General features: G+C 37.7%; 1 protein-coding gene across 1 annotated transcript; it reads right to left on the bottom strand.

Annotated features, from left to right (window-relative positions):
- Positions 1-385: 385 nt before the first annotated feature.
- On the bottom strand, positions 386-3,770 carry LOC148070521 (keratin, type II cytoskeletal 8-like). The gene is made up of 9 exons (XM_087800657.1): positions 3,231-3,770; positions 2,289-2,497; positions 2,160-2,220; positions 1,989-2,084; positions 1,743-1,907; positions 1,546-1,671; positions 1,260-1,480; positions 1,136-1,191; positions 386-1,070 (listed from the first exon to the last, which is right to left on the bottom strand). Exons 1-9 carry the CDS (start codon positions 3,678-3,680, stop codon positions 889-891), a joined length of 1,566 nt encoding a protein of 521 aa, XP_087656783.1. The 5' UTR covers positions 3,681-3,770; the 3' UTR covers positions 386-888.
- Positions 3,771-13,578: the final 9,808 nt, after the last annotated feature.

Below are 13,578 nucleotides of genomic sequence, written 5' to 3'. Positions count from 1 at the left end.
ATGATGCATGTCCTTTTTTTAGGGAGTTTTTAGTCTTTCTTTTTGCTTGACAGCCCCTAACAACATTCACAGAATTTAATGTGGCCCTTAAAGAATTTTAATTTCCCACCCCTGGCTTAATCCCTTATGGGGGTCACGGGGATCCACCTCTCCCCAGTATTATACGCTTATTACGCCAGTCTGACGCAGGGCACACAAAGACAGACAACCATTAACACACACACTCATATGTACAAACAATTTCCCCAAGTTCCCAATCAATCTCTGTAATTTTTGGGACTGTGGGAGGAAACCAATGCGACACAAAAAAACATAAACATAACATGAAAATCTCCACAAAGAAAGGTCACAAGTTGGTTTTGAAAAGACGAAAGCACAAGGTATATTCCAAGTAAAGATTTATTTAATGTCAAATAAATTGTCTATCATTTTGGGCTTATGGAATATGAAACTGAACATGAATATCGCAAAAGAAAAACAAGACAATGATTGCTATTTATATTTTATGTTTGATTGTGTCTTGTCCTCTTTATGGCAAAAATTCCGTAAATACCTGAAAATAATATAGTTTTCTGAAGTTTTGATATCAATTGTGTTGCTTGTGCTGTTACAAATTTTCTTGGTTGTCAGTGCAGGCAGTTGTGGTCATTGGTTGTTGCACATCAGACCTCTCGATGTTCTAAGGTCATTTTTACTTGCAGAAACTCGTTAATGTTGAACTGAACAGAGTACAGATATAAAGAAAAACACCAGGTTTTTTACCATTATATACCATTTGGCAATATTTTTGTGATATATGTTGCCCTGTTAATGATGTTGCACCAAGAAGGAATAAACTGGTCGAGATCAAGTTGAAGAGTTTGAAGGTTGGAGGGACTGCTCTTCCTTTTAATAAAATCTCCTGCTGTTGGTTGACGAGACTTTGGACATAGTGATGGTTGAGCCAGGACCACCACCCATGCCGCTGCCACCACCCATGATGCTGCCACCACCCATGCCGCTGCCACCACCCATGCCGCTGCCACCACCCATGCCGCTGCCACCACCATAGCCATATCCAGAAGACAATGCTGTAAAAAGAAGAGCAAGTGTTACAGTCTACATCCACAAGTTAAGAGTCAGAAAATATTCTTACAGCCTCCTGAGATCTGCTGCACGTGGATTGTTGCGCTGCCTCCTCCACTTTCCAGTCTAATATTGGAGAATTTGTTATTGTTATGTGTCAGTAGTATCAGTTAATGTTTTATAATTCCACAAACCTGCTCTCTTCTCCTTCCAGCAGTTTCCTGTAGGTGGCGATCTCAATGTCCAGAGCAAGCTTGACGTTCATCAGCTCCTGGTATTCCCGGACCTGGCGAGCCATGTCCTGCTTGGCTCTCTGAAGAGCGTCTTCCAGGTCCTTGATACGCATCTTGGCATCCTTCACTGCCAGCTCCCCACGCTCCTCAGCCTCAGCGATCTGAGCCTCCAGGTTGGCCCTCTGCATGGTAGATGATTTGTTTATTGTCCTTTAGTAGGTTAACCTGAGATGTGAATGAACTATACCTGGCCTTTGACAGAGTCAATCTCGTTCTGAAGACGTTGGATCATGCGGTTGAGGTCAGCAATCTCATTCTTGGTGTTGCGAATGTCATCGCCATAGTGTCCAGCTGAGGACTGCATCTCCTCATACTGCATTAGAAAACGTCGGCCAGAGTTACAAAGGCATTCAAAGATAAAAAAAAATCTCAACAGTTACTCACCTGCTGTTTGTACCAGGACTCAGCATCAGCCTTGTTGCGGTTGGCGACTTCCTCGTACTGAGCACGCACTTCGGCAACAATAGAGTCCATGTCCAGGTTGCGGCTGTTGTCCATCTCCACAATGACCGATGTGTCTTTGATCTGGGACTGAAGCTCAAAAAGCTCCTGGATCATATGTGCATTTCATTAAATATCTTAAATCATCAGTATTTCATTCCTGGTGGGAAAAAATGTGGCCATACTTACAGCCTCATAGAGAGATCTGAGGAAGTTGATTTCATCCTGAAGACCATCAACCTTTGCTTCCAGCTCCACCTTGTTCAAGTATGCACCATCTACATCCTGTTTTGTAGAAATGATAAACATTTCCATAATGAAACCTAATGTATTCTATCTTTCATTGTTATTTTTAGTTACCTTTTTCAGAAGCACAAAATCATTCTCTGCAGCTGCACGTCTGTTGATCTCATCTTCATACCTGGAGAAGTCCACTTATATTAATTTATTAAAGACTTAATAACATCTTGTCATGTTTTATCCACTTACTTATTCTTGAAGTCCTCAACATGGCCTTGCATGTTCCTCAGCTCTCCGTCGAGCCTTATGTTTTCATTACCCAAACCATCCAGCTGTCTGCGCAGGTTGGCAATATAGGCCTCGAACATGCCGTTGATGTTTGACTTAGCTTCGGTCTGACCTTGGAGAAAATTCCATTTGGTCTCCAGCATCTTGTTCTGCTGCTCCAGGAACCGCACCTGCGGATAAACATAGCCAGAGTATATGATGTGTGGATTTATATGATTTATCAAAGTGATATAAAGATATTCAATTGTTTTCTCTTCATAATTAAGTCTCTCTGCTATCCTTAAATGAAACCTTTTCATGGAAGTCTTGTTTTTTAAAGAATCTCCTACACTCAAAACAAAGACTTTGTACCAAATATATTATTTTTAGTTATTGCTCATTGCAGTCTCTTGTTATTTGTTGCTTGCGATGTTAATCTATGAGTCAGTCCTGCCATCCAGACTAGGTGTGGCCGATGATCCAGGGATGGCTTTTGGCAGGATTACACAATCTTTTGCTCAACGTTAGCTTTGATAACACATTCATTTCAGTAGATTGTAAAAAATAATGTAACTTATAATACAAATAATGTGTGAAAACGATGGATGAATTTAGGATTACAAAAGTGTGTTTCATTTTATTGGTTGATCAGGTCAAGAAGCATCAGGAGCACTGAGCAAACACCTGAAAGAAGTGATGGATTTCCATATTCTCCGTTATTTACAGTACCTAGTATTTGTGCACAGAACAATGACAGCAACAAAAATAGCATTCCTTTACAAATGTATTGTAGATATAGTAGTGAAAAAGATTTGTACATCTTTATACAGTTACATATACAACGTCTTAGGAAACCACATATTTACTACAGGGTAATATATATTCACAGTACACTTGAAAGGTGATATGGGTAATAAAACCAACCTTGTCGATGAAAGATGCAAACCGGTTGTTGAGGGTCTTTATTTGGTCCTTCTCCTGTGTTTTGACGGACTGGATGCTGGGGTCAATCTCGACGTTTAGGGGTGCCAGGAGGCTGGTGTTCACTGTAACAGCTTTGATTGGGGCAATAAAACAATCGCCATAATCTCTGGCCATACCGCCCATGCTGGAGAGACCCGTTCCGAAGCCAGCATTATTTCTTTGGCTATATGTGCGATTAAAGGCTGAACCTGAACCAGAACCTGAACCTGAACATGAACCAAAACCAAAACCTGAACCTGAACCTGAACCTGAACCAAAACCTGAACCAAAACCTGAACCTGAACCTGAACCTGAACCTGAACCAAAACCAGACCCTAACCTTACGCTGCTGCTTGACATTTGAATCCTGGGAGCACTGGAGACAGAGTAGGATTTGTAGGACCTGATCATCTTTGCTAAAGATGAAAGCTGTTTGCAGAGAATTGAAGATGTGATGTGAAGGATGATTCAAAAGGCAAGCGAAGTCCCTCAGAGTGTTTTCCTGCAAACACAAACTTTTATAGCTTTGTCCAATTTGTGTCCTCCTACTTTTTACCTGTCATCTCCCTTTTCCTCCCTAAAATGTAGCGGGGAACAGGAGCAGCCAATCCCTTTCAACAGGTAGGGAAAGACAGCCAAGTTGTACGTAAGCCGTGACACACCCTGCACTGGCACAGACGTGAAGAGACAAGGCAGATGAGTAAGGGTTGTGGTTACGTAATGTCTCCTCATTTTGATGCTTTCCTCAGATGTATATTTTCTCATTGAGTGTGTAAAAAAAAGTGAATTTAATACCGAAATATATACCTCAAGCTCATTCACCAGATTACAGACTTCTATCCCACGTTATTATGTTTACTCCGATACCTTGAAGAGGTTTACAGGTCAGCAACACGACTAGATGTTCAATATTAACCCTTGTGTTATCTCAGGGTCAAGGTGACCCTGAGGCCCGAACACAACAACAACGGATACCACAAACACATTTGTTTTCGGGCCTTTGGGTCACCTTGATCCTGAGATAACACAAGTGTTAGAAAACAGACACCAAAAACAATAATTGGTTTATATATAGATTTCTAAACCCAGACCAGTCCATGTTCATATCCTTGTCTGGTTACAAGGGCAACAATTAATACATGGAACCACTGTCATCCTTTCTCCAGTTTTCTTTAGGACACCAAGGATTTCATCACGCCCTGGGCATCCTCCCAGTTAAAATGGCAGGTAAAGGCTTGAGCTACCTCAATTTAAATCAGCAGGAAAACTTTTTTCGTACCTCCTGGGGAGATCCAAGAGAATCCAATAAGTACAGCCCCATTTTTAACTGCTATTTTTCTGTCCCTCAAAGCCAAGGTATATGATGTTGTTTGTTCTATAAATACCTAACCTGTGCTTAGTTCACACCAACAGATGCATTACTGAAAATCCCACACAGAGACATCGGTTAATGTAAGGATAAATCTTTCCTATCAATCGGTAAGTAGACCTAAGCAACTTGAAGTCCTTCATCCAGGGTTCTGTGTCCCACTTGAAATTGTCTTGTGGAACAATCAAGATTGCAAAATTATGAACAGAAGATTGTCTCCAACATCAATCAATACAACATCAATACATTTTTGCACCAATATATTTCAAGATGGAGTCTCAAATGTGCTCAGATCTCCAGAAGAACAAAACAAATGTGTGTCTATTATGATTATTGGGATCAATGACATTAATCCCATTTTCAAAAATATAAAAATATATCCTAATTAATTTGAAGTTTTAATCAGGAAGGGGTGGCATTAGAGACATGTAGCACTTATCTAAAATATCTGATTCAACTATTTTGATATCAAAGTATTTGTGATAATTCTGTATTTATAGTCTTGAAAGAATATTCTGTTTATTACACTGAAACAATCAATCTTGCACACATGAAACTGTGCACATTAACCGTCTGTGTGCATGAGTTTACTGCACTCGTTGCTCGGTTGTTATTTTTTTCCTTCACCTTTGCTGTAGTTGAGGCCTGCATTCTTTTTTTTCATTCCCCAACTTTTCACAAGCACATGCCTTTCATTTCTACCATGGTGTGGAACTTTACCCTAAAGCTCAAATCTTTGCTGTCCATCAGGGATTTCAGGCAAATATATGTGCGACATTGGCTTCTGAGAATCTTTAAAGGGATACACAAAATACAAAGAGTAACTGTGATTTCATTGTGTGACGGTTCACAACAGCCACTGAACATCTGCCCCTGTTAGTTTAGCACCTTATTTTAACAGTCCTATGAGTAAATATTTGAGTGCAACTTGGGAATCATAAATCACAATAACATCAGTTAGCTAAAGAGCTTGGAATCCATAGGAGCTGGTTAGAAAATAAAATGAGTAGTTGAACTTTGTTGTAACATGAGCTAGAAGCAGGTCTTTGTCTGAGCTTGTTTAAAATACCACCAGTCTTACCTCATAAATTAGGCTGTTCAGTTAAAAAAAAGCAACTTGAGCAACAACGTTGAACAAATACCGTTGCATAATAGCCTTTGTGAGTCTTTAGGAGAACTTCAAGATGAAGAAAGAAATAGCCTTAGATTGAACTGCTCCTTGTATAATGTTTAAAACTCTTTTTTAGTGCCATAAATTATGTTATTGGTATTGTTTATTTTATCATACTACTTCAAATGTTCATGCTGAGCAGTTATGAGGGTCAGGGAAAAAGTAATTCCCTGAGAATATTAAAATGCGTCAATCATTGCGTCAAATACCAAATGGGAACACTTTCTATTAGTGCTTTTTTTCTCATCCTACCAAAAGGTGGTCACTCTGGATCACCATTTATCATACGGCATCTTCTGTTGTGGATAAAATCAGTGGACTCTGTGGACTGTTTTAGGTAGGATTTCAGAGGCGATCAAAAACAAAGGACTACCAGATGGCAGAATGAGATAGTTGGTTAGTGGGCAGAGCAAGTGACCCAGGTCTTTTTCCTTTGCTGTCATGTCCTCTCAACACGACATGAGAGAGACACTCAACACCTGATCCTTTAGGGCGAGTCCCAGCCGTGATGAACGATTGGTTGTTGAACCAGCTCCAGTTGTTTTTTGTTGCATTGTTGTATATGCAGAAGTAAATTATCACCATGATAGAACAAACTAAAGTCTCTCCAGTCATCAATCATTTTAGTAAAAACCTTCTCAAGTATATTGTAAACTAACAGCTTCTGCCATACAAAAAAAATGTTAGATTTGTCATGATGCTTAATTGGTATATATAGGATTTTATGTCAAAAAGACAGCATAGTGAGTCACACATGCACAGTTATGCTGACTAACCTTTATAAGACACAGAGGTAGCATATTCTGGAATATGAGTTCAACACTTGACGACGGTTAATTCATTGTCGCCTCTGTTTTTTTTAATAATGCTTCAATTAGACTTTGTCATCATGTATTCTCTAATCCAGGTCTCTGTCGTCACTTTGTTTTATGAATCCGTCCTCACTTACTCATAGACAACATGCAGCTGTAAAGTAGTGTCATCAGTTGTCCGGTTACAAATAATATTTCATTGTTATTGTATATATTTGTTTTAATCATAGATGCTGTATCCTTCCCTCTGCAGCAATTGGAAGAATTCTTGTTAAATACAAACCATCTTGTAAAAAAAAAGGTAAATAGATGTTCCGACTTTTAGCAACATTTTGAATTCCTGCATCTCAAAATATTGTTTTCTAGTTTGATTTTTTTTAATTTGATGACGAAACGCATTGATACATCATGGTAAACCAGAGCATATGACTCTACCCCTCTGTTACTACTGATGCATCTCAAACTAATATTCTCTGAAGCATAATATCTGGTCAGCAGCATGAATTTCCTGAGAATATAACTCTTGCAAATCCTTTTCAGTTGACTCCTTATCTAATGTGCATCCTTTCAGGGTGGAGCACATTCTTGCCGAAATAAGCCACAGGCTCAGAACGGTTAGCTCCTATGAATCTGTAAGCACAATGACCCCTTTGTCGAACAGGAAATAAACGTAATATTTTGTATAAAATGCGTTAGTTAACTCAAATCTTTAATCGCTAATGTGCTTTCTTTTCTGTTTTAGAGCATATCTACATAAATAAATCATTGCAGCACCTGATTTAACCATTTCTAACCTTATTTTTACTTAACAGTGAGAGAATAAATCTTTTTATACTTACAAGCATTACATTCATTGTACTTTTTTATTGTTCAATAGTTGTTTGGACTTAAATGGTATCATCTTGTTCTTTCTTTTTTTCCCTTTGTTCTTGTTCTTATTTTATTTTTATTGTTTTTTATGAAAATTGCTGTATTTGCTGTGGATAATTTGGAAAAAAAACAATTTCGTTCTGCCTTACCTTACCTTACCTTATTTTGGTTTCGAAACAGCATCTATTAACAGATGAAAAATACCAGCTAATCAAAGTGGGCGTCTCCATATCTCTGAGGTTTGATGTATAGCAGCTCCTGTTAGTGTTCAAAAAAGTCTAAAGAAGATAAGATTAGACTTTTATTATAGTACTCATACATTCCTAAGCACAAGCACTTACTACCATTCATGTGCTCCTTTATTAGTCATAGAAATCAAATGAAAAAATATATTTGGCAGTCTTGGGTTATTTATTCTAGCAAATCAAAAATACAATACAAGTGCTCAACATTACTAAGATGTGTAATTATATAGTAGATCAAAAATAATGTGCACAATAGTGCGATCATTAAAGAATTAACTTAATTATTAAAAAAGAGAACAGACAGGCTTATACTTGAAGAGTAAATCGGAACAGTTAAATAAACTGACGCACCCTGATCTGCTGTTGAAGAGTCAGAGTCAGGGGCGTGTACACGAGGGAGTGTTGTTGGTTTGGACATTAATCTGAGTAGTTTCACCACCTGCCACAGGTAGACACACCCTTGAAACACCAAGGCCAAGTCCTGCCATGAACGAGTCTGTGTGAGCGACCAGAGAGAATGTGGTTCCTCTGCATTGATTTGTAAAATGTAAGACAAGCGTTTTTCCTTTTTATAACTCACTCCCAGAATGCTAACAAGCTCGTCCTGGTAGCTAAGGTGTGAGTATTTACTGAGGTTGCACTGAGTCGTAAAGTCAACATGCAGTTCACATTCCAATACACATCTACAAACTATTTTCATGACTATTCCGATGATATATCGGTTTACTGTTCTGGACTTTGACACTTTGTGCTTAGCCACACACACTTACTCATGGTTGCTGTGCTGTAAATATGAGACACGATCAGACATGGGAACTTCTGGAACAGTTGATGACTCACACTGGTTCAGACAGTGGTAGCAACGATAGATGTCTGTCTAGGCAACCTAGCAACACGATAACAGATTCACTTGTTGAAGAGTGTTTAGCAAATGTGATCATGGAAGACTATTTATGTGTCTTGAATCACACTTTTGGAGTTTTATTTATTCATTTTGAATGCAAGAATGAAATGTATCATTTTTAGTTTTACTGTTTTTTGTGTACTCTTTCTTTAGTTTAAGACTTACTGTGACAAAAAGCCTTTGGGGTTTCATCAGCTTAACCTTCTGCTGTAGGTCAGCAGACTTTACATCCGCACCACACCCTGCACAGAAGAGTTTGTTTGGCTTGTGCTGCTAGTTGTGCTCAAGCGTAGTAAACCTCCGGAGCCGAGTAGTTGTATTTCAAAACTTGGTTTTGTTCGTGTTTGTATGAATGGGTTCACTGTTCTACTGGGTAAGGATGGGTTTTTGAAAAGTGCTCTTGGGTTTCCTTGAGTGGATGAATAACATGATCAATCAACGTTGGTTTAGTTTGTGGTCCTGATGACCAGCAATGGCACCAGAAATATTGTTAAGTAACGCTGTGTATAATAAAAGTCATGATATGTTTTATTTTGTTTTAATTACTGTATTTAGAATTTAGCCCAATATTGTATTAACTCTTTCTTTAAAATACTTCTGCTGTTACTCTTTACTTACTCTGTCACTGACTTTTGAGACCTACTGTAGCGACACTGCTTTAAGTCCTTTTCATTTTCTTTGAATTAACAACACCTCTTTGCTGTTGTTTTATATACTGATTAGAATCCAACAGCCTGGTATTTATGATTATACCATAAACCTGAACAGCCTGGAACAAAAAGGAGAACCTGAAATTGTTCTTCTTAAATGCTCTTTTTTAGAAACAGGATAAAGATCTATTTGAAAGGAAAACAATGACTGATAGTTTGGATGTACTGTGAAACAAAGAAGTATTGTTTCTTTTTTTCTTTTCAAACCATGACCAAATCTCATGTTAACAGAAATCCTGTCCCAAGTAGAAACTCTCCATTTGGCCAAGGACTCCAGTATGTCCTCTGTATTCTCTGGGTATTTTTATTTGTTTTATTTTTTATGCTATTACTTCTAGTGTAGATTTGTAACCTGAGTGATTTCCTCTGGATGTCCCCACATTGACTCTGGCATTTCCTGCACATGAATAAAAGATTTGGACTCCTCTTCGGGATAGTTCCGGGTCACATGGAGACCCTTCACTACAACTGCAGCTTCAAACTCCCATTGCACGTTTAAACCTTGAAAACATTTTATGGTGGCCTACTTAAGATGGCTGTATCTCAAATCTATAATCAATAATTGATTAAATGTTCCGCAAATGAATGAGTTTGCCTTTGGGGCGGATATTGGGCGTGCCCTCCCGGTCACTGTGACGTCTGTGGAGTACACCAGATAAGTCTCAAGTAGCATCTGAGAGTAGAAAAAAGGCAGATTTCAGATGCATAAAGAATGTTGCAAAAGTTTGGAAAGAGAATTCAGGGACTCACCATCCGGCACATATATTCCCACGATTCATAACACCACCCCTTGAGCCAGCTCATGTTTTTGTTATGTTGCCCCTAGCAACCCCTATCTCCAGCCACCTGAATGTGCAAGCGTAGGTGGGTGGAGAAGTATGTGTGTGTGTGTAAAACTCGCTTTCTGAGCTGTACTTAGGACAGAGACTATTAACTAGCTTCAATCATACCTGCAGCCTCGCCGACTGAAACAATGAAAAGTGAGAGACATTTGCTCTGCGAGCCCCACCCAAGACATCAAGGCTTTTGATAGTAGACGATCATTAACTTACATTTGTGGTCCAGGGTGGGGCGACAGGATGCCAACCTGTTGGTTTCGATATAAATCACACGGGTCTGGACTGTATTAATACACAGGAATGGTCCTTGGAAACACTAGCAGGGTATAAAGTCGTTGTTTATCAGTCAAAGAAGAACATTATAGCATTATAAATATACCCTTTCAGACAGTAACTAGAAGAAAAATATGTAATACATGGCTATGGAGGATATTTAACTCTCAACGTTGTTGTGACAGGTCTGTCAGAATGATTTAAAAAACAACACTTGGGTTGGTTGTTTGCAAAACTATCACACAATAATTATTTCTGGTTAGAATTGTTTGCTTTTGCATCACAAGCGTCAAGATGGCTCTTGCTCACTCCTAGTGGCCACATAGGGGAAACGCATTTGAATTTGTGAACGCAAAGGGAGTTCAATCCTTCATCTTTGGAATTGATTTAATCTATTTTATTTAGAAAGCCTTTGTTTCTCAGTTAGCATATCATCCTCTGAAAGCATTTGGGAAATCGAAATGTCACCTGGAAAAAAGACAGGCAGCACTTTGGCCACACATGAGTTAGTCTTTTACAATACACACCCACCTAGACATGGCACTCTCGAAATCTTAGCATGCACTTGTCAGATCGTAGCTTAGATATGAATTTGACGCCAGGTTAGATGTCGGTGAACTTCTGGGTCAGTGAGTATTTCAACCACAGTGGTTGTCTCAACCCTGTCAGTCAGTGTCAGTGTGGAATGACAATTGCATTATGACTCCGGCTAGTGAGTGAAAGGTTAACTAGCAAACACAAATACCTAGAATGGTTGGGAGAGGTGTAACAGCAGAGGGTTGAAAAAGATGTAAAAATGTTTTCTTTTTAACTTCATTTATATGTATTTTAAAGTATAGTGTATAGGCTATATATGTTTATGTTATTTCACAATGACTTTTAAGAGCATAATTTATGACCCATTTAAGATTTGTTGAGTAGATGTTTTTGTGTAAAGTGCTGTCCAATTCTGACATGAATAATCAGGTGCTTTTAGTGAATTCCTTTTTTAAATTTAATTTTACTAGAACAGCCATTCTATTCTGACAAATGATGCTTTCTGATTACACATTATCAATTATTTTATTCAAGTAACTAAGTCTTTTGGAGCTTATCTAGATTTATCTGACAGCCCCTACTTATTTTCAAGTGGTTATATATATATATATATATATATATATATATATATTCTATTCTACTGTTGAAACAAGAAGGTCCTGAGATCAAATCTCCCTTCTCTTTGTTAGGTTTTTCACACGTTTTCACACGTTGTCATGGAATGTTGCTAAGTGGGAAACGCCCAACTTCACAAATATTGCTGCTTTAGTAAAACAAAAGGGAAAAGTGAATGTACAGTATTACAAACTAAGAGTGTTTAAAGGCTAGAACATTTTTTGTTATATTAAACATGTAAATGCTAATGTAAAGCCTATATAAAGTAACTCAGACTATGTGTGCCTTTGCAGTGTATTTATTAAAATGTTTCCATTGATAGTTTAAGGTTTTTGTGGCTCTAGAACAGATCAGGGCATTTTATTTTACAACAAAGTTACTGACAGTTATATAATTAGACTAATAAATAAATTTAACAACGACAAAAATACGAAAGAAAGTTTCAGATGAAGAAAATTGTCAATATGACACAAATTAGCAAAGCTAAGCTGCATTTGTTGTTTGCCAATTATTTCATTGTGTGTTTATATATATTTATTTTATTGGAAGGTTCTCAATGTATATCATAAAAAGACTGTGGATGAAACGTTTAGTTATTGTTGCATGTTTTTTCTATCCATTTTTAGGGGTAAGAAATATTGGTACTTCAACAAGAATCAAATAAAATATATACATATATATAAGATATACATAAGATATATAAAAGAGCAGAACACACCCCATCCAGGCATCTTTGCTGTCAAATGCTCGACTTTTCTAAACGTTTCCATCTTGCACCTGTCACGAGTCACTGCTCAAACTACACCTGCAGCTACACCTTAGTAATTTATTTTAGGGCTTTACAGACCTTGTCAATCTATTCACTTGTCTTCCCTTTTACTAAGCCGAGCCGTGTAAAAACACATCCCTTTTTGACATGATTAACGAGATAGCCGCCGGCGATACATTTTCTTTTTGTTTAGTAGTCAAACTATAAAATCTGACAGTTTACACACTTGGTTTAATTGTTTTGGAAAGGCTTCAAAAGGCAGCATTTTCTAATAATCCGTGTTGGCAACCTTGTGTGTCTGAGCTTACATGATTCATACAAAGGTTTTCCAAAGCTATTTTGATATGTAAACTGTCGTATTTTTTGTTCTTTTTTCTTATGACATTACAACTATTTGCTGCAGGCAAAATAAAAAAACTCCACTCACTGCTTTGACATACTTGCTCTCCAGACATCTAAACAGAAGAATTACTGTATTTTGGGACTTGCATAACAGTACACACATTTCTCTTGTCATAGAACACCACGAGAGGAAACATCAATCACTAAAATGAAATGCCAAATATGTCTTTGACATTTTCACTTTTCATCATGTTTGAAGGAATGCCCTTCAGTCTTCTATCAGACTCAACATCAGGCCATCGTGACACTATCAAGGCTTACAAAGGTATTTCAAGATCGTTGATTATGAGGGTTTAAGAATGCTCGGCCCATGGAATCTAATAAAAACCAGCCAGAGAAACTATCTTAGCATGAAGTTGTTGTGACTGGATTCCTCCAATGGGTGTTGGAACAACAACTCCTCAGGAGAAATGTTTGGCCCTTAGTAAATTAGAAAAATGTTGGCTGATGAATGCATTAATATATTACTACAATTGTGGTTATTTGTAGATCCTTAAATAGAGTGTAGGAAAATAACCTGGAGCCTTTCTACGCCAAAGTCCATATGCATCACATCATAGTTACATTAACAATCAATATTGATCAAAAGTTAACACACACACATGTGTTCGCAGTTACACGAGTGGATATTAAATTATTCACAATTGCATAAATATGTTCTCATTCACTAAACTCATTATCTGTATTTATTAAGACAACATTGATCGTTTTATACTGAATATTTTAATCCACTATTTCACGCAATTCAGAGAAGATATAAAGGAATTATGAGCTTGTTTTAATAATATAACGA

The sequence above is a fragment of the Callionymus lyra genome, chromosome 10, assembly GCF_982586985.1.
Source record: "Callionymus lyra chromosome 10, fCalLyr1.hap1.1, whole genome shotgun sequence".
Lineage (NCBI taxonomy): Eukaryota > Metazoa > Chordata > Actinopteri > Syngnathiformes > Callionymidae > Callionymus > Callionymus lyra.
Note: the sequence above shows the minus strand (reverse complement) of the source record. Positions and strands in the feature narration are given on the sequence as shown.